Below are 25,809 nucleotides of genomic sequence, written 5' to 3'. Positions count from 1 at the left end.
TTCTTCTCTCTTTCAATTGAGACGGGTCATTCTTGACAGAAGGGAATTGTTCAAAGTGCTGCTATGTGTGATTTGTCAGCATGTCAAGCAGCGCAGCAAACAGCAGATTTTAATAAGCGCGCCGTTGACTGCAGCTTTGGGAGGCTATAGATTAAATAAATGTCAGACTTTGCCGCAGAGCTTATATGGGGCACAGGGCTTTGATGGCGCCAGAAACTTGAAGACAAAAATCTGTCCGATAGCTTTGTCGGGGTGTATTATGTTTAGATGAAAAAGGTAGGGTTCTCTCTCTATCTTTCTCAGCTTTCAACCCAGTCCTCTTCTGTATCTCACCCCTGGGTTGTTCTCTGTTCTGAAGAAGCTTTTGAATGAAAGTTGGAGAGCGATGTGTGTTGTTCTAGTTGCTGATCTTCACAGAGTTTGCTTTGTGCGCTGGAAAAACTCATTTTCTTAATCAGTATTTTTTTTCAGTCCTTGTTTTAGTGAAAAGTCTGGAGACACAAACTAAAATTAGATTTAAAACATGAGATTTAAAAAAAAAAAAAAAAGAAATTTGCCAATGGATAGAAAAATAAACTTAATTCAAGATAAGTAAATGACTTTCAAGTAAGTAAAAGTAAAAGACTTTTTCATTAGTTCGTTAGAGTTTTCTCTCTTTTTCTCACTTTTAAATAGCTTGTAAATGCCCGTGTGCATTTCACTTTCACTTTTTCAAATTCAGCGTCAATTGATTGAATTGACAACAACAAAACAGCATGACAAACTCACTTATATTAAACATAGAATGTTTAATTCATTAACAAAATGAATGCAAATACACTGTTAAAGGCCTAATGTAAAATAAGAAATAAGTTACAAGTTTAAATATTAAAAAGTGAAAATCAGCGAACACAGTGGAACCAAATAAATAAGAAACGAATGTTAAAAAAATGCTTTTAAAATCTTCTAAACGGCAAAAGTCTAAAATATTTTTAAAGCAGGTGCTATATATATATATATATATATATATATATATATATTACTGACAAAAAAGTTACAAATGCTTAAGAATATTTATTTATTTATTTATTATTTATTTATGGATGGATGAAAATACAAAACTGTTTCAGCTTTTTGCTGAAAAAAAAAAAAAAAAAACATTAAAAAATGTGGGAAATTTTGGAACTTCAAAAAATATTATATTTGAGATATTATACTGGAAAACAAGAAAAAAAATGTTTATTTGTTTCTTGTTTAGAAACAAGTATAGACCAGTATAGATTTTACATATTTTACTGGAAAATAGACACAACTCATGATTAGTGCTGTGCAACGAAAGTTTTTGTTTACATAATATATGTGTGTGTACTGTGTATAATTATTATACGTATATAAATAAACACACATACAGTATATATTTCAAAAATATTTACATGTATTTACATGTATATATTTTTATTGATATAATTAATTATTATAATTAATTAATTATATATAAATATATTTAATATATAAACATGACATATTTTTCTTATATATCCATGCATGTGTGTATATGTGTGTATATATATATATATATATATACACACAATGAATATACACAGTACACACATATATATATTTTATTTTGAATGCGATTAATTGTTGCACGGCACTACTCATTACTGAAAAATATTATTACATTTTGTTTTTGGGAATTCAAATCAGTGCAACTTTTTTTACAGGAACACAAGACCAATACTTTATTTTTTATTCACAAGCAAAACTACATTTACATATTTTTTACTGGAAATCGAAAAAAAAAAATGTAAAAAAAAATAAAATTTTTATTTATGGGAATTCAAAATGGTATAAATATTACACTGGAAAACAAGACAAATACTTATTTGTTTAAATGCAAATTGGCATAGGTTTTAGATGTTCACTGAAAAAAAAAACAGATGCCAAAAAAATGTTAAATTTTTTTTTTTTTTTTTTGGCAATGTTTTTTTTGTTTGTTTTGTTTTGTTTTGTTTTGTTTCTTGCTCATCTATTTGTTTATTCACATGCAAGACAGTGTAGATTTGACATATTTTTATTGGAAGACAGACAACAAAAATGTTATATACTGTCTGTCTGTCTGTCTGAGAGCAATCAGTCAGTCATCAATAGGCTTTATTTAACGTTTAATCAGTTTGCACATGTATCCTCGTCTTTTTTCGCTGGTTGATCTCTTACTTTTGGTCAATACTGTTTGCAGCACCCCATGAAATATGTAAAGATGAGTACCAAGTAGCCATGACGTGGAAGAGAGCCTCAGCTGGAGAGACGGTATACAACAAGTGTCCATCAAATGCCACTGGTACGTCATTGCACGCCTTCTCACCACTCACCACTGTAAAAAATCATTTTAGAAATAATAAATATTAAAATGACCTGAAGATGACTTACTCTGACGTTATTCCAAACCCACATGACTTTTCCTTCTATGGAACAAAATGTTTAATATTTTGAGTAAGTTTTTATGGTCCCTAATAACCAAATAAAACCAGCTGATAATGAAAATTGTCAGTTTATTTGACGTTCACAGATAATGTCAATTTATTGCCAATTTATTTGATTAATGCAAGTCATTATTCACTGAAAATCTTGAGAGTGATCTAGTAATTCCTGGTTTAATCTCTATCTAGGCCAGGAATAGAAAGTGTGCAGGATTAATTCATGACCATTGTGCACTTCAGGTGAACTCCAGCTTGCTCAAGGACGACCGTTTCTCTAAAAACTTTATTGTACATTCGTCTGGATAAAAATGTCAGCTAAGTGACAAATTACTAGTAAATTAAAACCGCTCAAGAAAAGTTAATGATCTGAGCTTGATTAGCTTCAGAAAGTACACCACCGCCTACATCCCATAAAACTCTAAAACTACAATCTAATGTTGTTTTGGCCATAGCTAAAGACGCCATATCTAATGCGATCTCTGATACATTTGTTTCTTCTCTCACCGTGACATGCAGCTTTATATTAAAAGATTTTATGATCAGTTAAACCACATTATGAAACTCCATCAACGGTGCAATCGCTCAGCTCCCAAAACCACCATCGCACTACAGGCTCAAAATAAGTTGGTTTCCACACAGTTAATCGGCATTCAGTTCTCAAGCCCATTGAGATGAATTAGTGGTGTATGAGAGGGAACTTAATGAGGATGTTTACAGCCCAATATGTGCCGCCACAGAAAGTTAATATAACAGTGATATCAAGTCAGATTTTGGTGGATTGAAATGTCAGACGTTGCCTCAGAACTTACACTGGACCCAACGTTTTTTTTCTAGATTGAACGCACTGGCATGTTGGGCTGTGACGGACGCAGTGACAGCCACACCACCGTGGTCGTCGATCGCCACAGCGGTAGTCGGTTGCCACCGGCAGTACCGCACGTGACATCACACAATCTATAACAACCATAAAATACAGTGTTTCTGCAACAATTATTCTGCCGTGGCTGTGTTTAGTGTCCCCGCCGACAGCAGCAGCGAGTGCAAGTGCTGGAAGAGATCCGGGTTCAAACGCACACAATAGGCTAAAGAAGCGTGGGGGTGGGGTGGGGGGGGGGTAAGAAGATACTTGAATGAATTATTAATAAACTAGTGTTTTCTGAGCCAGTGTCGCAAAGACGACGATCCTGACTTGCCATCTGCTCATTGGACGCACCTTTAGAAAAAAATGCATCTCTACGGATTTTATAATGAAAGAGTTTTTGTTTTCGATTCAAATTTTTTTTGTTTTAAAGTAGTAAAATAATAATTTAAAGCTTTCTATATATTTATCCTGACTGTAAGGCAAGTATTCGCTGAGTTTCGTTTCATTTTTGTGCAGCGTTCCTGTTCAACACCGAGACATCAGAAAGCGCATCTTGTTTGTTTTCTTTATAGAACTCTTATAGTTCTGGATGATATATTACGCTTACCTTTATGAGCAAAGATTATGGCGTATTTACATTTTTTTTTGCAAGTGATTGCGCTGGTGCCTCCATGTCCTGCAAAGCACATTTAGCCTCCACTCTCCAACAAACGATTGTATGCGCATAATAGCGTGCATTTATCTAAGTTAAACGTTAAAATAATGTTGTGATATGCTTGAAGATTTTATTTTAGGCAAGTCGTAATGATTTGAAAAGGCAAAATTGATCAAACATAGGCTGTGATCAACTCACTGCCTGCCTCTGGCCACTTGGTAGTTATATATATATATATCTCAACACCGCGCCACCGACGGTAGTTGGACCATAACCACCGCGGTAGAAAAAATCTGCCACCGTCACAGCCCTACTGACATGTTGTCATTTTGTACATCATGACATTCAACTGAATGTTATATATTGAGTGTTCTGCACTCCTCAGATTGGCTCAAGAGTTTCTAACCCTTCCTGCTGCAGTGGGAGAGTTTTCTGAGGATATTTATGCCCTCTGAGTACAGCGTGCAATAATTCTCAGATACTAGTGGAGAAAGACACCCAAGGCGCTCAGTGATTTTTACCTAATAAAAACAGAAAGACCTAATAAATGATGTCTTTGAAGTGGGAGCGCAGAGCAGAGTGTTGAATGAGGTCAACAGCGAGCTGTAATCTATATCAACTCCACATCCCGGCCAGCACGGACTGTCATGCACACTAAACCCCAAAAGAAAAACCAATTCCTGCAAAGAACGGTTCGCTTGACTTTTCCAGGCTGCGTTTTCACGTCTGCCTGCGTTCCCTGTGTGATTTTCAGGCCCATTTTTATCCCAGCGAGGGTACCGGGGGTGAGACCACGGTCGAGTCTTATTGGCCCTGATCTGAATGATGCAATTGGCAGAAATTTTAAAGCACAACTGAGTTTACAGCAGTGTAAAATGTCATACTAAAAACAGACATTATCCCAGGCATTATCATCATATGCTGCATCCAAATGAAGTCTTTTATATGAAGCATGTGAACATCACAGGATGTGTCTGTCAAACCTTGACATGGTGTTATTGCTTGTGCCCAGTGGTGATAATGATCTGTTTTTTCGTCCCTCTCTCTGTAGGATCTGCTAGTCGTCGTTGTTTGCTGGACGCTAATGGAGTTGCTTACTGGGGTCCTCCGAGCTTCGCCCGATGTGTCTCACTCGAATATAGATATTTACATTTATCTGTAAGTACATGGATGTGGGTGACATGCTGTGATGTCACAAAATGTGGAAAACGTAGATTATGAATATTAATTTGTTTATGCACATTACTTAACACAATATTTAATGTTTTGACAAATTTATCATTAAATCAGCTCTGTATTAGAGTATTGTGATCTTTTCATACATATAGCATAATAAACGGGTGCAAATAAGTTTTTCTGTCTGGTTCTCATGAGAGCACCTGGAGATTTGGTTTGGTGCTCACAATTGAAAAGTACAATGCTAATATTTGCATTTTTTTTAAATATGAATTTTCAGCATTTTTAAAGCTAAAATCAGCAAGCTTTTACTTTGGCGCGTTGCTGGCAAATGCACTGCCAAATAAAGTGTGTCACTGAATGTTATGCCTAGATTTATGCTTTAATTTCAAATGGAAATCTTATACAGTATTACAGTTTGTTGATCATAAACGGTGATTGTGCATTACCAACCGTGAAGTCTGAACTCATTTATAAAGTGCATTTTTTCCTAAATAGTATTAAAAAATTAATAATAATAATAATAATAGTAATAATAGTAATAATAATAATAATAATAATAATAATAATAATAATAATAATAATATTGTTAATTGATAAAATAATTAAAACACTGTTTATTATTATTATTATTATAATTACTAAAAAATACATTTTATTATGAATAATACTAACTGTAATAATGCTAATAGTAATAGTATAATAGCAGTTGTTATTCTTAACTTAATTACATACATCATACATTTTTTATTAATAATACTACCAGTGCTACTACTAGTAGTAGTAATAGTAGCAATAATAATAATAATAATAATAATAATAAATATTGTTAATTGATACAATAATTAAATATACTGTGTATTATTATTATTATTATTAGTAGTAGTAGTATTAATAAATAAATGTATTATGAATAATACTAGCTATAATACTGCTAATAATATTATAGTAGTTATTATTCTTAACTCTTACATACGTTATTTAAATATATATATATATATATATATATATATATGTGTGTGTGTGTGTGTGTGTTTCATGCAGTTTTGTTTGTTAGTTTTTTAAATTAATTTTCATTATTTATTTATTTTTTGAGAATGCATGTATTTTTACTAGTACTGTCAAACGTTAGATTAATCACATTCAAAATAATTTATGTGTGTGTACTGTGTATATTTATGTATATAAACATACACGCGCATGTATACATTAAAGAAAAATATGTTATGCTTATATATTAAAAATATTGAAATATAATATCACATATCACTTATATATATATATATATATATATACATGTAAATACAGAGACTATTTTCAAAATATTTACTGTATGTGTACATAATAAATATACACAGTATACACGCATATATTATGTAAACAAAAACTTTTATTTTGGATGTGATTAATCGTTTTACAGCACTCATTTTTACTGTAAAACAAAAAGATTGGTGAATGCAGTTTACACAGTGATTTAACGGAGTAATCATACTTACTATTTCAACTGCTCAACTGAACGTGTGACATTTTATTTGATAACTTCCATCTGCTGCTGTCAGGCCCTGAATTTTGTAGCTCAGTAGATAGCATGAATAAGCAGCTGAATATTAAGTAATAAAAGTTTAATACACCAGACTGTAGCTGTACATCAGTACATGCACATCAGAAGCAGGAACACATTTGTTTGCATTTAGTTTGATAGTTTCACTAGAGCGGATAACAAGCCATGGATAGCAATAGATTGTAGTGTATTTAAAGGGCCGTATGTGCTGGAGACAGTGTTAATTTTGACAGCAAATTCTGATTTAGTCTTAGTCTTAGTCTTTGGAATAATACACCATTTAGTTTTAGTCCTATTTTAGTCATCTGAAATCTTTTAGTCTTAGTCTAGTTTAGTTGACTAAATATCATAAGAGTTTTAGTCTTAGTTTAGTCTTAAGTCTTTTAGTCTTAGTCTAGTTTTAGTAGACCAAATATTATGGAATTATTTTTGTGCCAATAAGAATGATCTTCAAATATGCTTCATTCTTTGTTAATGATTTTCAAAGAATCGTTTTCGCGAATCATGGATTCTGAATGCGTTGCCACAGCTTTCGCTTATGCTTCGCAAATTTTCGTTTGCTGTTTGGCACAAACCTCTCGTGGGGGCGGGCTTAACAGCGATCTACTCTGATTGGCTAATGAGCTTTTGATGGACAGTTGCTCTCTGACCAGGAAGCACAGACGGTGACATCAGTGGCGCACATATTGGAAAGTTGTTGCGGTGTGCAATACGTCGTGCTTTGTTTATATTAAGTATTAATGTTATTAGTATTTCACCTACGGTCGTCTCTTAGTTTCTAAAGATGAGCTCCCAGGAGAGACACGGAGCAGCATCATCTTCCACCTCAGCTTGTCCCTCAGGGCAGCTTGAAGTAAGTTCGTGTTGCTAAAGTAACGTTAATCAATAACATCGATAAAAGTTTTATTCATGTACAGTGTGCAACAGTTCTGATAGTTTCTATAAACAAAGCACGACGTATTGCGCCACTGACGTCACCGTCCGTGCTTCCAGGTCAGAGAGCAACTGTCCATCAAAAGCTCATTAGCCAATCAGAGTAGATCGCTGTTAAGCCCGCCCCCACGAGAGGTTTATGCCAAAACAGCAAACGAAAATTTGCGAAGCGTAAGCGAAAGCTGTGGCAACGCATTCAGAATCCATGATTCGCGAAAACGATTCTTTGAAAATCATTAACAAAGAATGAAGCATATTTGAAGAGCATGTTAAATTCGTGCGACTGAGTTCATTTTTTCATTTTCATTGTGTTTTTCTTCTTTTGCAGTGGCATATTTTTGATCGTTTCTTGGAAAGTTACGTTCAGTTTTATAAAGTTACGTTCATTCTTATTGACACAAAAATAATCCCATAAAATATTAGCATATTTTTCTCCATAATACACGTAATTGTAAGTATATAACAATATATGGAAGCATATAGAGAATACAGGCACATATCTAATTGTTGTAATAAAAAACATTTATTTTATTAAATGTCAAAAACATTAGCCTTTTTCACAAAAATAACCATAAGACCTGCTCTCCCTGAACAATATACATGCTCCCTGAAAAAGATATGCATTGTCCCTGAATTATATGAAACGCATATGACATCCTAGACCAAGCTCTGACATTTCTGTCTGTCTGTCTGTTCATGAGACATACCGCTGCCCTCGGACCGCGTGCACAAAACGTTAGCGTGTTGCTAACGAGAAAAGTCAACTTAAATTAACCAAAGCTTTGTAACCAAGACTGTGCATCCAAGTATAATGTATAACTAAATATAATGTATAACAAACGTCCTCATAACTTGAAAACCGCGGCTTTTGAAAATGGCTTTGCCAAGATCAACCTGCCCTCAAAGATTCGCTCTGATTGGATTTCCCCACAAAAGGGTAGTTCTTATTGGATCTCTTCTCCATTCGTCCCGCCCCAACATTTTCCTCTCGTTTTTATTCATTGACTAAAGTGTCAGTTAAATTTCGTCATCGTCTTCGTCATCATATCTGACTTTTTATTTAGTTTTTATTTAGTTTTCGTCTGTAAAAAATGTTCGTTGACGAATATTTTTCGTCATAGTCTTCGTCAACGAAATTAACACTGGCTGGAGAGAACATTGCAGCTGTCATTTTCCACAAATGGTAATAACTGCAATGACCACTCAGCAAAAACAAAAAGAGTCAATTCCACTGTCGAACCCCACCACTTCCATTAAAATAGTCCCTACGATAAATGCTTAAAAGCTTGAAAAGAAACAACACCAGTCTCACAGCTTTAATATTGATTATGTACTATCTATCACTTGTTGTGAGACCTCTGTGTTTTGATAATGATTGATTACTTCCTAACAGATTCAACTGCCTGCCTTCATGCGCTCTGTCTGATTCCTCAGCCACAACCTTTGACGTCGAGTTCATAATGCCGAGTGGCTTTTAATTCTGTCTCGACCGAAGCGTGATGTGACGGGGTTGATTGCGCTGTTAACCTGTCCACTAACCCTTCATTATAATCAGACAATGCTTAATTAGCTTTGATTGCCATTGTCTGCCACCTCCTGCACTCACAGTACTGTCATTAGACAGTCAACACTTGGTCTGCTGACGTTCGACCGCAAACAAGAACTCTAGGGAAGAAGTTGTTTTCACTTTGTTATGCTCACAGCTTGGTTGACTGTAGATGGGAAGTAGATTAAGGCGCCTGTCGATACCTTCAAACTGCTTTCGCTTTGCTCCAGACCCGGATCAATGTTGTTTCAGCTTCAAAGCTGGCATGTTCTTGTGCACTTCCTTTTCTAGCTTACCTTTAAATCTGCCTCTACATTTCAGGGTGCTTATTTATTCTCTTTTTAAGTTAGATTATTTATTTAGTTTGTTTTAAGTGATTGCAATGAAAGTGTATTAGCGCGCTTGTGGTTTAGGCCCATTTGGGTGCACAAAACTATGCTTTTCTTCACATCCTTCTCCATGCTTGTACATATATTTTAGCTCATTAATTATTCTTTCAGTTACAAATAGTTTAGCATATATTACCATATTTAAATGAACATAATTCCACCGATTTTCCAGTGGAGAAAATGCATAAAAAGTTCCAGACCGGTCTGCTGATTTAATTCGGTAGCTGGAGTTTATCGCTCTGGTTTTATTTATAAACCCAGGGTGCAACTTCATGCTCATGTAGTTATTATTGAGGTTTATTTATCAGTGTCTGTGCATAAAAGTGTTTTTTTTTCTTCCCCTACAGTTGCGAGAACATCTTGCGAAGGGTCAGAGGACCCTGGCAGGGGAGGGCATGTCTCAGATCGTGAGGAGTCTCCTGGAGTTAATGTCCCGTAAGAATTATTATAGCGGCGACCTCTTATTCTCCGTGGAGATTCTCCGAAATGTGACGGACACCTTCAAGCGAGCAACCTACATCCCAGCTCCTGACGACGTGCAGGTGTGTATTGGCCTGTGGGTGTGTGTAAAGGGACAAGTAATAAATGGGTAGATGACAAAAACTGTGACCGGGCAATATTTCTTTTGATGTTTTCCACTGTTTTTAAGAGCTTTTTAAGCTCTTTTGTAGTTGACTTAAAAAAGTAATAAAAAGTACATATAGGCCTACACCATGAAAGCTTATGAGGCTATACAATGGTATGTACAGTTGAGGTCAAAATTTTACATACGCCTTGCACAATCTGAAAAATATTAATTATATTACCAAAATAGGAGGGATCATACAAGATGCATGTTATTTTTTATTTAGTACAGACATAAATAAGATATTTCACATAAAATACATTTACATATAGTCCACAAGAGAAAATAATAGTTGAATTTATTAAAATGACCCCTTTCAAAAGTTTACATACACTTGATTCTTAATACTTTGTTGTTACTGTGATTTTTTTTTTTTTTTTTTTTTTTTTTTTTTGTTGTTTTTTGTTTTTTTGTTTTTTTGTTTAGTGAGAGTTATTCATGAGTCCCTTGTTTGTCCTGAACAGTTAAACTGCCCGCTGAAAAATCCTTCAGGTCCCACAAATTCTTTGGTTTTTTCTTGTTTTTTTTTTTTTTTTTGATGATTTTGAGTCATCACTGATGACTTTCCAACTGTATGATTTTGAGATCTTTTCACACTGAGGACAACTGAGGGACTGATGCATTTCTTACAGAAGGTGCAAACACTCACTGATGCTCCAGAAGGAAACGCGATGCATTAAGAGCCCGGGGGGTGAAAACTTTTAGAATTTGATAATCATGGTATATTTAACTTATTTTGTCTTCTGGGAAACATGTAAGTATCTTTTGTAGCTTCTGAAGGGCAGTACTAAATGAAAAAATGATGATATTCAGGCAAAATAAGAAAAACGTACACATCGTTATTCTGTTTAAAAGTTTACACCCCTGGCTCTTAATGTGTCATTTTTCCTTCTGGAGCATCAGTGAGTCCCATCATATGAGTCCCTCAGTTGTCCTCAGTGTGAAAAGATGGATCTCAAAATCATACAGTCATTGTTAAAAAAGGTTTAAATACACAAAAATGCTGAAAACCAATTTTTCTGAAGAACAGCGGGCAGTTTAACTGTTTAGCACAAACAAGGGACTCGTGAACAACTATCACTAAACAAAAAAACAAAAACAAAACAAAAAAAACATCTGTGGATCATTCAGATAACAACACAGTATTAAGAATCAAATGTAAACTTTTTAATGGGGTTATTTTTTTAAATTCAACATATATGTAATATATATGGAAACATCTTTTGTGTGAAATATCTTCTTCAGGTCAGTACTAAATGCATTTTGTATGATCCCTCTTATTTTGGTAAAATAATCAACATTTTGCAGACCTCAGCTGTATATTATACAGGTTTAGATCAATGCTTGATATCTCAACTTTATAATTCATATATTGTTCCACATGTCAGCTTCATATTTATTAAAAATAGAATTAGAATAAAATTTCAGTGTTTCTCAGAAAACATCTCGACACTTTTTATTAAAGGTATGCTGTTTAAAATTTGGTTTAAATAGTTCTAGACCATTTTTATCTTTTATCTATTAAGGCAAATACTAAATAAATATTTTATTTTTACAGTGCATAGTAACACAGATTCACAACATCAAAGTGAAAAATCAAACAAACAAAAAAACATGTAGCCTATCCAGTAGCATGTATATTATACATGGTTTAGATCAATGCTTGACATATCAACTCCATAATTACATTTTTCATTTTTATCCAGTAAATATTATGTAAATGCTATGAGTAACTTGAGAATCATAAAGCTATTCATTTACCAATTTGTTTTCAAATAATATTGAATTATCTTGAATTTTTTACCCCATTGGATTATTCTGTTTATTGTAGATTTAAATGAGATTTTGACATAACAAATTATATATAGAGAGAGAGAGGAATTAATAAGAGATTACAATTAAATGATTAGAAGTTTCTATATTTTAGAAGTTTGAATATGTATATATATATATTTTTTTATATATATATGTTTTTTTTTTGTAAGTATTTGTTTGCTAGATTATTTGCAGAGTAACTGTGCATTTCTCCATTTTTATTTGCTCTTTCATCACACGATTTTCATCTTCCATCTTTATTGTTTTTTTTCGTTTTCAGAAATTCTTCCAGATTGTCAGCTTGATGTTGGACATTGAAAACCTTGAGAAGTGGGAAGACGCTCATCAGGTAAAACGTCCTTTCTCGCTCCTCGCAAGAAACCTGCAAATATCCGACCGAAGAGCACAACTTTTCATATCTGTGCGGTTTTAATTTCCCCTCAGACAGAGCTGTGTCATCAAAGCCAGGTCTGATCTCACAGATTAACAACAGATGTAATCAGACTGGCTTTGGACGTAATAGAAGCCGACTGTGAAGTGTGTTGGGAAAGGGATGTGCTGTTAGAGCTGCCTCTTTGCATTACACCGCTCCATTAGACACTATTTGACTTTAGATGCTGTGCAGTGAGGTCCATGGTGACTTCGATGTCAAGCCAGGACACTTCTGGATGGTAATAAACTTTCCTCAACTCAGCCATCCATGAAGCCTTATTTTTTTTCTGGTGAAAACCCACTCATGCCCTGAGGCCTGAACTAACTGGAGGAGATCATATTCAGATTCACTCAAAACCATACACGTTTGCTGGTAATGTCAAATAACTGACAAATTATGGCTTGATTGTGCTTTACAGTTAAGAGTTCTAGTGCGCATCATGTCAGGGTTGCCAAATACATCCATGAATATTTCAATCTTTATTGGTGGAATAGCAAAAGATGCTTAAATAATAGTCTTATTTTATGTGCCAGTTTGTAGTTGAGCTTACTAAGGCAAGCATATTACAGTATTGCTCATATTTAGAGGTGGGAAAAAAGTAAAAATTAAGCAGCATAAAAATGTTTCTTGAGTAGCAAATCAACATATTAGAATGATTTCTGAAGGATGTAATGGCTGCTGAAAATTCAGCTTTGCATCACAGGAATAAATAACATTTTAAAATATATTAAAATAGAAAACCATTCTTTAAATTGTAATAATATTTCACATTTTAATTTTTTTTTTAAACTTTATTTTTGATCAAATATGCTGCCTTGGTTGGTGAGCATAAGAGACTTGTTTAAAAAATCTCAACAAAATAACCATTGCCCAGCCAGCCATACAAAATATGCCTGTATTATTTTCAAAATACAATATTGTGCCATTATGAGTCATAACTGCAATTGCTATGCCAGAATGAATGCTTGATGCCATGGAGCCCTTCTGCTCCCATAATGCACCCTGCAGCCATTACAGTGCACTGTAGTCACTGATGTCACTTCCTGTGTAAGTGTATTAAGGTTCATTCATACATGTGAAAGTGAAGTTCTTTTTTTTTTAAATTATAGACATGGGATAGGTGAAGGTAATGGTGACTAATGGTCACATATGGCGCAAGGTCTGTGCGGCACATGCTCGTGACTCCGGTGAACGTTTATGTTTGTGTACGTATGCGGGCGCCAGGTGCTTAGCTCAGCGTGACTGAGCCAGATTTTGGTGTTAAAGCACAGTTGAGCAGGCAAATCTTTGACACACCTCCTGCTCTCCCTGCTCTGTAAATAATCATCTTCTCCTGTGAACCTGCTGGAGTGTTCACCATGTCCTCTCAATACTTGTTCTGTCTGCCAGAAAATTAAAGGGGAAATGTGTCAATTTTTATGTTGAAATACTTTCTTCGTTCCCAGTTTAAAACTACAAGTAAGCCATTTATACAACAATGACAGACAGTAACAGTGGAGAAAAGGTTGTAAAAGTTTGGAATGTTTTTTTTTTTTTGTTTTTTTTTTTTGCACATTTTTTGCTGCTCAAGAAACATTTCTTATTATGTGTTTGTAGCATTATAAATGTATTTAGTGCCACTGTTAATCAATTTATTGCATCCTTGCTGAATAAAATAAATAAAAAAATAAAAAAAAATTCTCTCTTAGCAGTGATATACTATATATCTGGAACTGATTGGATAGTGAAAAATGGGCACTACATACAGTACCAGTGCAAGTTTGCTTAAACAACTACTATTTAGCCACTGCATTTAGTACTTGATAATATTATCTAATAGCTTGTGACATCTGAAACTCAATTTTTCATTTTGATTAAAGTTTACAACATTTTTGTCTCTTTTAAATAACTTACATTGACTAATCAATCACAGTAAGAGCAAGAACATGCAGGAAAGTAAGTAGGGATAATATTGAATTCATTTTGACTTTAAAATTGGAATATTTGTCCAGTTAAAGAGAAAATATTGTGCCATGCACAATTTCTGTTTTATCAGAGCCTATATATTTTTGTGCCAATACTCCCTTAGTTTTAATTTTCAGTTACAGTGTGGTTCTGAAAACAGTAGCATCATTTTTACACAAACATGACACTTGTTTAGGTTCATGTATCATAGTGATAATACTGTATGTGTTCTTGTGTTTGCGATTGTCTTAGCCTTGTTGCCCTTCAGCAACAGTGCTTTATCACACCATCTGGACACTTACGAAGTGGACAAACAACAAAAGCTATTAATACAAAAGAAATCTTGTATTAATAGGATAGAACTGTTCAGTTTTAAGAGACTCATAAAGTAAACATGATTAGGGCTGTCACTAATGAATACTTTGGTAATCAAGTAATTGCTCGATTATTCTGACAATAACTTTACTGCATGATCTAATCTTAAATATTGACTAAACAACATTTAATCCAAATTTACACTTGATCTTTAATAATTGGCCATTACAGAAATACTACAGCCACTGTAATTTCTTGAATACGTGGACATCAGAAAACATGTGAATTGAGTGAGGGTTTAAGCTTTTGATTTGAAATCGCGATGAAAGATTAGCATGTTGAGAAAGAAAATGATGTATTTTACTTACAAATCTGATCTAATCTGATGAAATGGCACACGTTGCATTCCCAGACGGCCCGTGCATGTAAATGATAACAGGTTTGTGTGGAGCAGCATTTACTGTGAACGGAGGTGCTCTGAGAATAACATAACTTACATGCGTGTAAGTATTTAAAATGCATTTATTAAAGTTTCATCGCATGCATTTAACTGAATCGTAGCATTTGTGAAGTCATGATAGCATTATGCTTTATTATGACTGCTGTCTCTAACACTGTGCTAATGTAGACAGGGACAACAGTTAATTATACTTTAATTGTCGTAGTGCCGAAATATATGTACACATACACTGACCAAAATTATAAACGCAACACTTCGGTTTTTGCCCCCATTTTTCATGAACTCAAACATCTAAGACTTTTCTATGTACACAAAAGGCCTATTTCTCTCAAGTATTGTTCACAAATCTGTCTAAATCTGTGTTAGTGAGCACTCCTCCTTTGCCAAGATAATCCATCCACCTCACAGGTGTGGAATATCAAGATGCTGATTAGACAGCATGTCATTGCACAGGTGTGCCTTAGGCTGGCCACAATAAAAGGCCACTCTAAAATGTGCTACAGATTTCTACAGATGACGCAAGTTTCGAGGGAGCGTGCAGTTGGCATGCTGACTGCAGGAATGTCCACCAGAGCTGTTGCCTGTGAATCGAATGTTCATTTCTCTACCATAAGCCGTCTCCAAAGGCTTTTCTGAGAATTTGGCAGTACATCCAATCAGCCTCACAACCGCAGACCACGTGTAACCACATCAGCCCAGGACCTCCAAGATCGTCTGAGACCAGCCACCTGGACAGCTGCTGCAACAATCAGTTTGCATAACCAAAGAATTTCTGCACAAACTGTCAGAAACCGTCTCAGGGAAGCTCATCTGCATGCTCGTCGTCCTCATCGGGGTGTTGACCTGACGGCAGTTCGTCATCGTAACCGACTTGAGTGGGCAAATGCTCACATTCAATGGCGTCTGGCACTTTAGAGAGGTGTTCTCTTCATGGATTAATCCTGGTTTTTACTGTACAGGGCAGATAGCAGACAGTGTGTATGGCACTGTGTGGGTGAGCAGTTTGCGGATGTCAACATTGTGGATCGAGTGGCCCATGGTGGCGGTGGGGTTATGGTATGGCCAGGTGTATGTTATGGGCAACGAACAGTGGTGCATTTTATTGATGGCATTTTGAATGCACAGAGATACTGTGACGAGATCCTGAGGCCCATTGTTGTGGCATTCATCCACGACCATCACCTCATGTTGCAGCATGATAATGCACGGCCCCATGTTGCAAGGATCTGTACACAATTCCTGGAAGCTGAAAATATCCCAGTTCTTGCATGGCCAGCATACTCACCGCACAAGTCTCCCTTTGAGCATGTTTGGGATGCTCTGGATTGGCATATATGATAGCGTGTTCCAGTTCCTGCCAATATCCAGCAATTTCACACAGTGATTGAAAAGGAGTGGACCAACATTCCATAGGCCACAATCAACAACCTAGTCAACTCTATGTGAAGGAGATGTGTTGCACTTCATGAGGCAAATGGTGGTCACACCAGATACTGACTGGTTTTCGGGACCCCCCCAATACAGTAAAACTGCACATTTTAGAGTGGCCTTTTATTGTGGCCAGCATAAGGCACACCTGTGCAATAATCATGCTGTCTAATCAGCATCTTGATATGCCACATCTGTGAGGTGGATGGATCATCTCGGCAAAGGAGAAGTGCTCACTAACACAGATTTAGACAGATTTGTGAACAATATTTGAGAGAAATAGGCCTTTTGTGTACATAGAAAACATCTTAGATGTTTGAGTTCAGCTCATGAAAAATGGGGGCAAAAGTAAAAGTGTTGCGTTTATAATTTTGGTCAGTGGATATTTCACATAAGCCACCGTATACCAATCAGAATGAGCAAAATCTCAGAGATGTCCAAACTCAACCTCCAAGACAAAGATGTTTAGTCAACTAGCATATTTTCCTCTGACTAAAGTAATGAGGTCATTTTGTGAAAGATACCAGAAGCCTGTTTGGGAAGAATGATGTCAGTTCCCTTCCTATTTATTTCAAACCATCAATGAGCACCAGTCTGCTTTGTCTTTCATCTGGATGCAGATAAAATCACCATCTGCCACATATTAAATACATTTAATTTGGAATAAATTCAAACCAAAAGTGTATAAATACTCTAAATGGAGTCCCCTATGGCTCAGAGCAACACCACATTCGACAGACAATCATGAATGGCTTTTTTTTTTCCACACCCAGGAAGGAAGAGTAAAATTCCAATTAGACTGAGAAATGGGCTCCGTGTTCTCATGAACTTCACTGTGAAATGTGCAAGTGGCACACTGTTTTCTGGAACAAAGGACTAGTGAATTAAAACCCGCTGCCAATTTATAAACATGACAGAGTGGAGAGCAGAGGGATGACGGTATATACTGTGCCTCATCTCACATGTGGATGCTTATTTTCCATCATCGATTCACAGCTGCATCATAAACTATCATGATTTGGCTGTAAAAATTGCAGTGAGAATGAAAAATATTTGAAGGCAGAATTTATCGTTTTTTCAGTAACAAACAGCTTTTTACTGTTGACAGTTATTAGCCAAAGTTTAGTTTTTGCAATAAACTGTTTATGGGCATTTAGTGGTGTTTGTCTGGGAATTATGAGCGTTATTATGTACACTGCCGTTCAGACGTTTGGGGCAGAAAGACTTTTTAATATTTTTGAAAGAGTTCTCTTACGCTCACCAAAAGCACAATTTAACACTGAAATATTATTACTTGGGGAAAAAAAGGTTTTCTGCTTTATTATATTTCTTTATTATATATATTATATTCCTGTGATGACAAAGCTGAATTTTCAGCAGCTTGAGTGTTACATGATTTTTCAGAAATCATATTAATGTGCTGATTTTGTGGTCAGGAAAAGTGTCTTATTATCAGTGTTAAAAAAAAGTTGCTTTTTTTTTTAAATTTGGTTTGACAGTGATTAATTTTTCAGGATGCTTTGATGAAAATTTAAAAGAGCAGCATTTATTTGAAAACACTTTTGTAGCATTATAAATATCTTCAGTGCCACTTTTGATCAATTTAATGCATCCCTAATGAATAAAAGTATTAATTTTCAACTTACTGACCCCAAACTTTTGAATGTTTTTGTTTCAGAGATCATATCCAAAACTGAACTAAGCCTCATTTTTTCTTTTTGCATGTGTATTTTTGTGATCGTGTAACTTCCTTTTAGGTCTCTCCGGGTTCTGTGTTACTGATGCGAGTTGTGGAAGACTTCATTCATCTAATTGGAGAGGCTCAAAAGCCGTTCCAGAGCTTTCTGGTCGTCACCAACAACCTCAGTAAGTTCCCATGGCATCTGCAAAAGTGCCACAGATAAAGGTCACGTTGTCCTGCAGTGCTGATCTCTTAAAGGTACTTCGGTGAAGCGCTTAATATTTGAACTTTCAACACTGTTAATCTGTTATTCTGTGGTTCTGTCAGTAATCACTATCCAGCGAGAACCAGTTTCGGCTGTTTCCAGCGACATCAACTTTCCCATGAAAGGGAGGAGAGGAATGAAAGACTGGGCACGTTCTGCAGACGATAAACTCTTCATCCCCAAAGAAGTCTTCACCCTGTCCTCTGATGGTGAGTGATGTACTTGTACTCCGACATGTTGAGTAATAGTGATCTTGCAGGTTATGCAAGTTTGATTCCAGCTTGCAACATTGCCTAATCTTGCTGTTTATCCGAGTACTTACAGTGTAAGTTATGCCTAAATGTGACCCTGGACCACAAAACTCATTAATTTTTCTTTTATGCCAAAAATCATTAGGATATTAAGTAAAGATCAAGTTCCATGAAGATATTCTGTAAATTTCCTACCATAAATATATCAAAACTTAATTTTTGATTAGTAATATGCGTTGCTAAGAACTCAGATTCCAGATTTTTAAATTACATCTTGGCCAGATAATAACAATCATAACAATCCATACATCAATGGAAAGCTAATTTATTTAGCTTTCAGCTGATGCATAAATCTCACTTTCAGAAAATTGACCCTTATGACTGGTTTTGTGCTCCAGGGTCACAAATGTTATATGTACAAAGTCTAAATATACAATTTTGGCTTGTGTTTTTTAATTATCATGTTGTTTTTGTGGTGACAGTATGTGAGTTGCATTGCATCTCTGCATGCAACTCCATTATTGTTATTAATGAGATCCGCAGTGAGTCTGACTGTCCCGTCAGGGTTCTGCTGCTTAATGTGAACAGCTCCGGTGTCCTAGCATGTCAAATCTGTTACATTTGACATTCTATAACATCTTTCTCCTGATTTTTTTTGCCATCCCTCCTAGAACATGTACACACTGCCAAGGTTTGAGTGTCGCAGCCACATTTAAATGCAGGAATGAGTCACCCAAATCAGTGATGCTCAACATTGGACATCTAGCAGTGACCAAATACAGTTTCAAAATTATTTGAATTGTTAAATTGAGTTTTGATGATTTCATGCCCTTGGCAGCCAACAATTCACAGCATAGAGCGCATTGTGGTTAGCACAGACTATTTTCTTATTGATTGCACCCGTATTTATGTTGTCTGGATTATATTTTCTTTTACCTTCTGCAGTTTTTTTAGTGGTTTTTGAGGATAAAGGAGACTGTCCATTGGCATAAATCTTCTACAGTATGACAGACAGTTATAATTTAATTTGAGGACCTTGAACATCAACAACAACAAAGATATGGAAAATGGGAACCTTTCTTTTAAAAGTTGAGAAGGTTAATCTAATAATTTTGTTATCTTGACTATACATATTACATATTAATTTTGTCATTTGTTTATTTATTTAGCTAGCTAGCATTGTTTTCTGTCAAAACAGACCTGGCTGCCACTTTTGGGTCAAAATTGCACCTAAAGTTATTTGAAAACATGAGTTAAAGGCTTAGTTCACTTCCAGAATAAACATTTCCTGAGAATTTACTCACCCCCATGTCATCTAAGATGTTCATGTCTTTCTTTCTAAGGTTTCTGAGGAAAACATTCCAGGATTTTTCTCCATATAGTGGACTTCAATGGGGATCCACATGCTGAAGGTCCAAAGGACCGAGGAATAAGGGTTTTATCTAGCGAAACGATCTGTCATTTTCTAAGAAAATAAAAGGTATATACTGTGTCCACGCATTATGTAATCACATTAGAAAGGTCACACGTGATGTAAGCGGAAGTACCGAGGGTTTACAAAGCAAACGTGCAAAGAAAGTCAAACACCATTTACAAAAAAATGTAAAACAGCGATGTCAGAAGTATTTGAAGTTTTTCGAGCTATCGTACCTTTTTGAACTGGAGTACACAGATGACGAACTAGCTATGCATGACCTTTCCAACATGATTACGTAATGCGTGAAGTCGAGCTAGTGCAAGACAGGCATTCGTTTTTAAAATGAATGTTTATTTTATTATTATTATTATTATTTTTTTTTTTTTTTTTTTAGAAAAAATAGAGAAAAGTTTTTTTTTTTTTAGATTGTTAGGGCCCTATAAAATCAGTTTTATTTTTTTCCCAAATTTTTTTATTATTTTTTTTTTTTTTTTTTTTTTCTGGACCCCTTTTTTTCAGTTTATTGTTATTTATTTTTTTTGACTCCTTTTTAAAGGTTAAATAAACGTTTATTAATCAGAAAAGCATGTCTAATTAATTAAAATTATGAAACTTACAATTTACCAATTTAACATTAATTTATTAAAGGTTTAACAAAAATAACATGTCACCTTATGTTTTATTGTTACCAAATTCTGGTTTTAGCAGGTCTAATTATCTGAATGCATAAAAACAACTTTTATTTATTCTTACAATAGCCTTGTGACTTTTTTCCCCCTCAGAAATTCTGTGTTGTGTATTTACATTTTTCTGGTTATCAAATGAAGGCATAAACAATTAATGTAATTTTTCTTTTAATTAATGAAAATATTTTTTTTTGGCAAGTAAAGGGGATTTACTATTAAAATTGAACATGAAATAAATATTGTTTGATTTATTTTATTTTATTTTTATTTTTTAAATACAGTTTTATTAATTTTTCAAAAGTAGTAGTAGTATTACATTCAAATAATAGTAATACATTTCTGGCATATATGTCTTAAAGTTAAACCGAACTTTTATTTTGACGGGTTGCCATGAATACGTTTAAACTAACACTGGTTGTAGCTAAAAGGGATACAGCTGCGGCCAGAGACTATCAATACATTTTTCTCAAATGCTAATTAAGTGACTCAGAGCAGTTCTGGATATGTTGTTCATGTATTTAAGTTCTCATTTAGTGAAACGGCAGACACTGAAATCACTGTGAACGTCATACGTGCTTCAGTATGTGTAGTAAGCAAAACTGCGCGTCTGCGCCATAACACAGAGACACACAGAACGTACATGATTCATATTTAAATAGTCTTTTTGCAGCTTAATATTTACAGATACTAGTCCATATTGTGATTTGGTTTAATTTGATGACATACTTTTGAGTATTCTTCCAAACACTGACAAATTCTGTGACATTCCGTGTTAAACAGTAGATTCCGTTTTTTGACTGGATTCCACGATTCCATCCACATTTTCTGCACTGCAGAAATTGTAGGTTGTGTAGATCATTTCGAAACTGCAGTTTGGACCTTCAACACATTGGTCCCTGTTAAAGTCCACTATATATATATATAGAAGAATCCTGGAATGTTTTCCTCAAAAACCTTCATTTCTTTTCGAATGAAGAAAGAAAGACATTATATGCCCATTTCCTGCAATGAAATTCTGCATGGTTTTACTAAGACGGCTGTCGATTGCTTTTTTTTTGTTGTGTATTGGTTGGATAAATAACCAAACTCTGTGTGTACAGTACTGAGCAGTATTAAGCTGTAGTACATACAGTCGTGTTTAGCCGACTGTAGAGAAGAACTGAATTCAATCAGTCAGTGGTTTGGGAAGAGACAAAGAACACGGTTGAGCGAATAGGAAGAATAAATGGGCCAATGAAATCATGGTGATCTGCCAGCATGACAGGCACTCAGTCCTCAGACGTCTAAAGATAGAGGAAGAAAAAACCAGGGATATTCTGCCTGAGAGAATGAAAACACAGGATGTGGGCAGGGAAGAGTTGGTTTGAAGGCTGAAGAGAGTGCTGAATGAAATGAGAAAGAAACAAACGGACGTCAAAGAAATGACCATTATTGCTAGTGTCTCGTCGAGTGCCTCAACAACTCCAGGCTAAACCATTACAGACCTGCCTGCCCGTGGATGACCGCCCAGCACGAAATAACAAACACTTCCTGTCTCGACACACTCCCCATTTTGCCCACTGCCATCGGAGATAAGATGGCTCCCTGGGCAGAGCTTTGTCCGGAACGGTTTTCTATTGAAAGAAGGAAAGGTTCATCAGGGCCTTTCTCAAAATAGCATTGTTGAAGTGATAGCTCAGAGAATAGAGGCAAGATAGAAGTCAGCCTCCATTCAGGCCAGACCAACAGGGCTTGTTGTGTGATTGTCATCCATTAACTCATAGTTTAACATGCAGTCAGAAGCGCTGTGGAGCTGATTGGCATTTGATTTGCTGAGTCTGATGGGAACTGCAGCATTGCTGGATGAGTCACGTCATTTGTCCTGTGACATCGCCGTTCTCCGTGAAGGGACGATACACGCCTTCCTTTATTCATCCTTTGACAGCAAACTGAGCTAAAAGAGTCTGTTTTGTTGTTGTTTTTGAGATTCCGGGGACTGAATTATCCATGAAACTGGACGATTTTTGTTATTTTTAGTGCCATTACACTTAATGTGTCTCTCTGGAGAGATCTTTTAACTACAAAAAGGTTTTTTTTTTTTTTTTTTCTTAATTGTGCTTAAGACAGAACAAATAATTAAAATATCATCAGGTAATAATATAATTAGCTAGCAGAGTTTCTGACCACTATTAATGTTAGATATGTAAGCATCAGTGCTGTTAACAATAAATAAATACAATAATTTAATAATAAATAATAAATAAATAAAGGTTTTGCTAATTTAAAACAAATTAGGAAATGTAATGAAAATATAAAGACAATATAAAGAAATAAAATTATATAAAAATAATAAAATATGACAATAGCAATGATTTCTAAATAAAGTTTTGCTATTTGAAATAAAGCAGAAAAATCTAATATAAATATTGGATGAAATTTAAATCAAGTTGAAGTTGGAGTACTAAAATTATTAAAACTAATAAAATAGATAAAAAGATAAAATGTAAACAGTAAAAATAGATTAAAAATAATGAAATATGACAATCGCATAACAATTGCTAAATAAAGTTTTGCAATTTTAAATAATGCAGAAAAATGTAATATAAATATTAGATGAAACTAAAATCAAGTTTAGATTGAAGTATTAAAATGACTAGAACTAATAAAATAGATAAAAAGATAACATCTAAAGAAATAAAAATAGATTAAAAAATAATAAAATATGACAATCATATAACAATTGCTAGATAAAGTTTGCTATTTGAAATAAATCAGAAAAAAATTAATATAATATTAGATGAAACTTCAATCAAGTTTGAGTACTAAAATTACTAAAACTAATACAATAGATAAAAATAAATACAAATACAATATGACAATCACATAATTTCTAAATAAATTTTGCCGTTTGATATAAAGCAGAAAAAAATATAAATATTAGATGAAACTCAAGGCAAATTTAAGTTAAAGTGCTAAAATTACTAAAACTAGTAAAATAGATAAAAAACATAAAATATAAAAAAAGAAAATAGATTAAAAATAATAATTTCATTCACATAACAATAACTAAATAAAATTTTGCTAATTAAAATAAAGCAGAAAAATGTAATATGAATTTTAGATAAAACTTAAATCAAGTTTAAGTTATAAGTACTAAAATAAAATCAATAAAAAGGTGAAATCAAGAAATAAAAATAGATTACAAAATAATAAAATATGACAATCACATAATTGCTTAAGTTTTGTTATTTGAAATAAAGCTGAATAAATGTAATATAAATATTAGATGAAACTTAAACTTAAACTGAAACTTAAAGTTTAAGTACTAAAATTATTAAAACTAATAAAATAGATAAAAAGATAAAATATAAAGAAATAAAATAGATTAAAAAAAATACAATATGACAATCGCATAACAATTGTTAAATAAAGTTTGCTATTTTAAATAAATCAGAAAAAAATGTAATATAATATTAGATGAAACTTAAATCAAGTTTAAGTACTAAAATTAATAAAACTACTAAAACAGATAAAAATATAAAATATAAAAAAAAAGATTAAAAAATTAAATCTGACAATTACATAACTAAAAACTAGAATTAAAATGTAACTAATATATATATGTATATATATATATATATATATATATATATATATATATATATATATATATAATGCTAAAATAACGCTTGAAAAGACATTAGGAGAAAAAAATTGATTTATTAATTACACAATAAATACATGTTATACACGTAAATACAGTACTAAACATTGTTAAACATATTTAATTAAGGTTCTAAACCATAAACAACTTTGGAGAGGTACAAATGTGCTAATAAAATCATGTTATCCACTGGTACTCTGTTTCAAGCGTATTCTTTTGCGTCAGAGAATATGCATATTGTGTTCAGCGATTTTAACAAGCTCTATTCAAGCTAAATTATTAAACCCTAAATTTCATAATGTCAGTGGAAATTGCAACAGTGATTCAGCCATGCTTGGCTGAGTTTCTCTTCATGAAATTTGCAGTAAAATCAGAGCCTCCGAAGTGCCTTAGAACAGGTCTAAATGCTCATTTTCCATCTCTGTATGAACTTTGAATAGCTGTAAGGACTTCCAGTGCCACATGAGAACAACAGAGCAATGAAATGTGGACTTAAGGCTCGTTTCATCAACCCTATTACTGTATCACTTTCACTTTGTGTCTAAAGCGTGTCCTCCAATAAGTGAAATATGATGGCATTTACTCAGGGACGAGTCTCTCTGGAGGCCCGCAGTGTTTCGAGGAGAAGAAGAATTGGATGAGAGTGAGGAGAGATGGAGAAGAAAGAGGTCCTTGATAAATAGTGTCTCAGAAAAGAACAGATGATGAGGATCATGTGGAGGCAAGGCACTCGTGCAGAGGAGAGAACAAAACAAATGATATGAAAAGCACGGAGATGTGTGCTGCTGAAACAGGAGTACAGAGCCAGTGGGAAGGAGTGGACAGATGGCCTGGGAACAGTATCGCTCGTCATATCTCTATGAATCTACTCCTTTCTGTGTCGTTTAAATGTCAGGCTTTGTACTGACTCTCTCTGAGAGTTTTCTTAAATAATATTCCTTTATGTCGTGCTTTGTGTTTTTGGTTCCTTTAACTGGAGCTGCATATTATGATCATAAAATTTTTGAATATGAGTAAGTGGATCAGTGACATGATGCTCAGTTCTCTTTTGTATTAATTTAGTAAGAAATATAAAAGCTGAAAATTATTTTTAAAAAACACTTAAATAAAAAATGTCTTAAAGGAAAGTTCTTTTATATATTGTGCTTTGTTTTTGGTTCACTCAACTGGAGATTCATATTGTGATCATAACATGGTTGTGATGTGTTGGGCCCTTCATATGCAAGAATGTAGAGCAATGACATGATGCATATTTTATTTTTATT

At 34.2% G+C, this 25,809-nt stretch overlaps 1 protein-coding gene across 12 annotated transcripts in view; it reads left to right on the top strand.

Annotated features, from left to right (window-relative positions):
* The window catches only part of adgrb2 (adhesion G protein-coupled receptor B2), a 364,163-nt gene that overhangs the window by 204,206 nt on the left and 134,148 nt on the right, over window positions 1-25,809 (top strand). For all 12 annotated transcript variants that reach the window (XR_007829792.1, XM_051136470.1, XM_051136468.1 and 9 more), the window contains 6 exons: window positions 2,219-2,320; window positions 5,028-5,134; window positions 9,929-10,123; window positions 12,302-12,370; window positions 18,359-18,467; window positions 18,610-18,756. Coding sequence is in view for 11 of the 12 variants with exons in the window: in XM_051136470.1 (XP_050992427.1) it covers window positions 2,219-2,320; window positions 5,028-5,134; window positions 9,929-10,123; window positions 12,302-12,370; window positions 18,359-18,467; window positions 18,610-18,756 (729 nt within the window). In the remaining variant the exon portion in view is untranslated. The remainder of the gene's footprint in view (window positions 1-2,218; window positions 2,321-5,027; window positions 5,135-9,928; window positions 10,124-12,301; window positions 12,371-18,358; window positions 18,468-18,609; window positions 18,757-25,809) is intronic.

The sequence above is a fragment of the Labeo rohita genome, chromosome 19, assembly GCF_022985175.1.
Source record: "Labeo rohita strain BAU-BD-2019 chromosome 19, IGBB_LRoh.1.0, whole genome shotgun sequence".
NCBI classification, from domain to species: Eukaryota; Metazoa; Chordata; class Actinopteri; order Cypriniformes; family Cyprinidae; genus Labeo; species Labeo rohita.
Note: the sequence above shows the minus strand (reverse complement) of the source record. Positions and strands in the feature narration are given on the sequence as shown.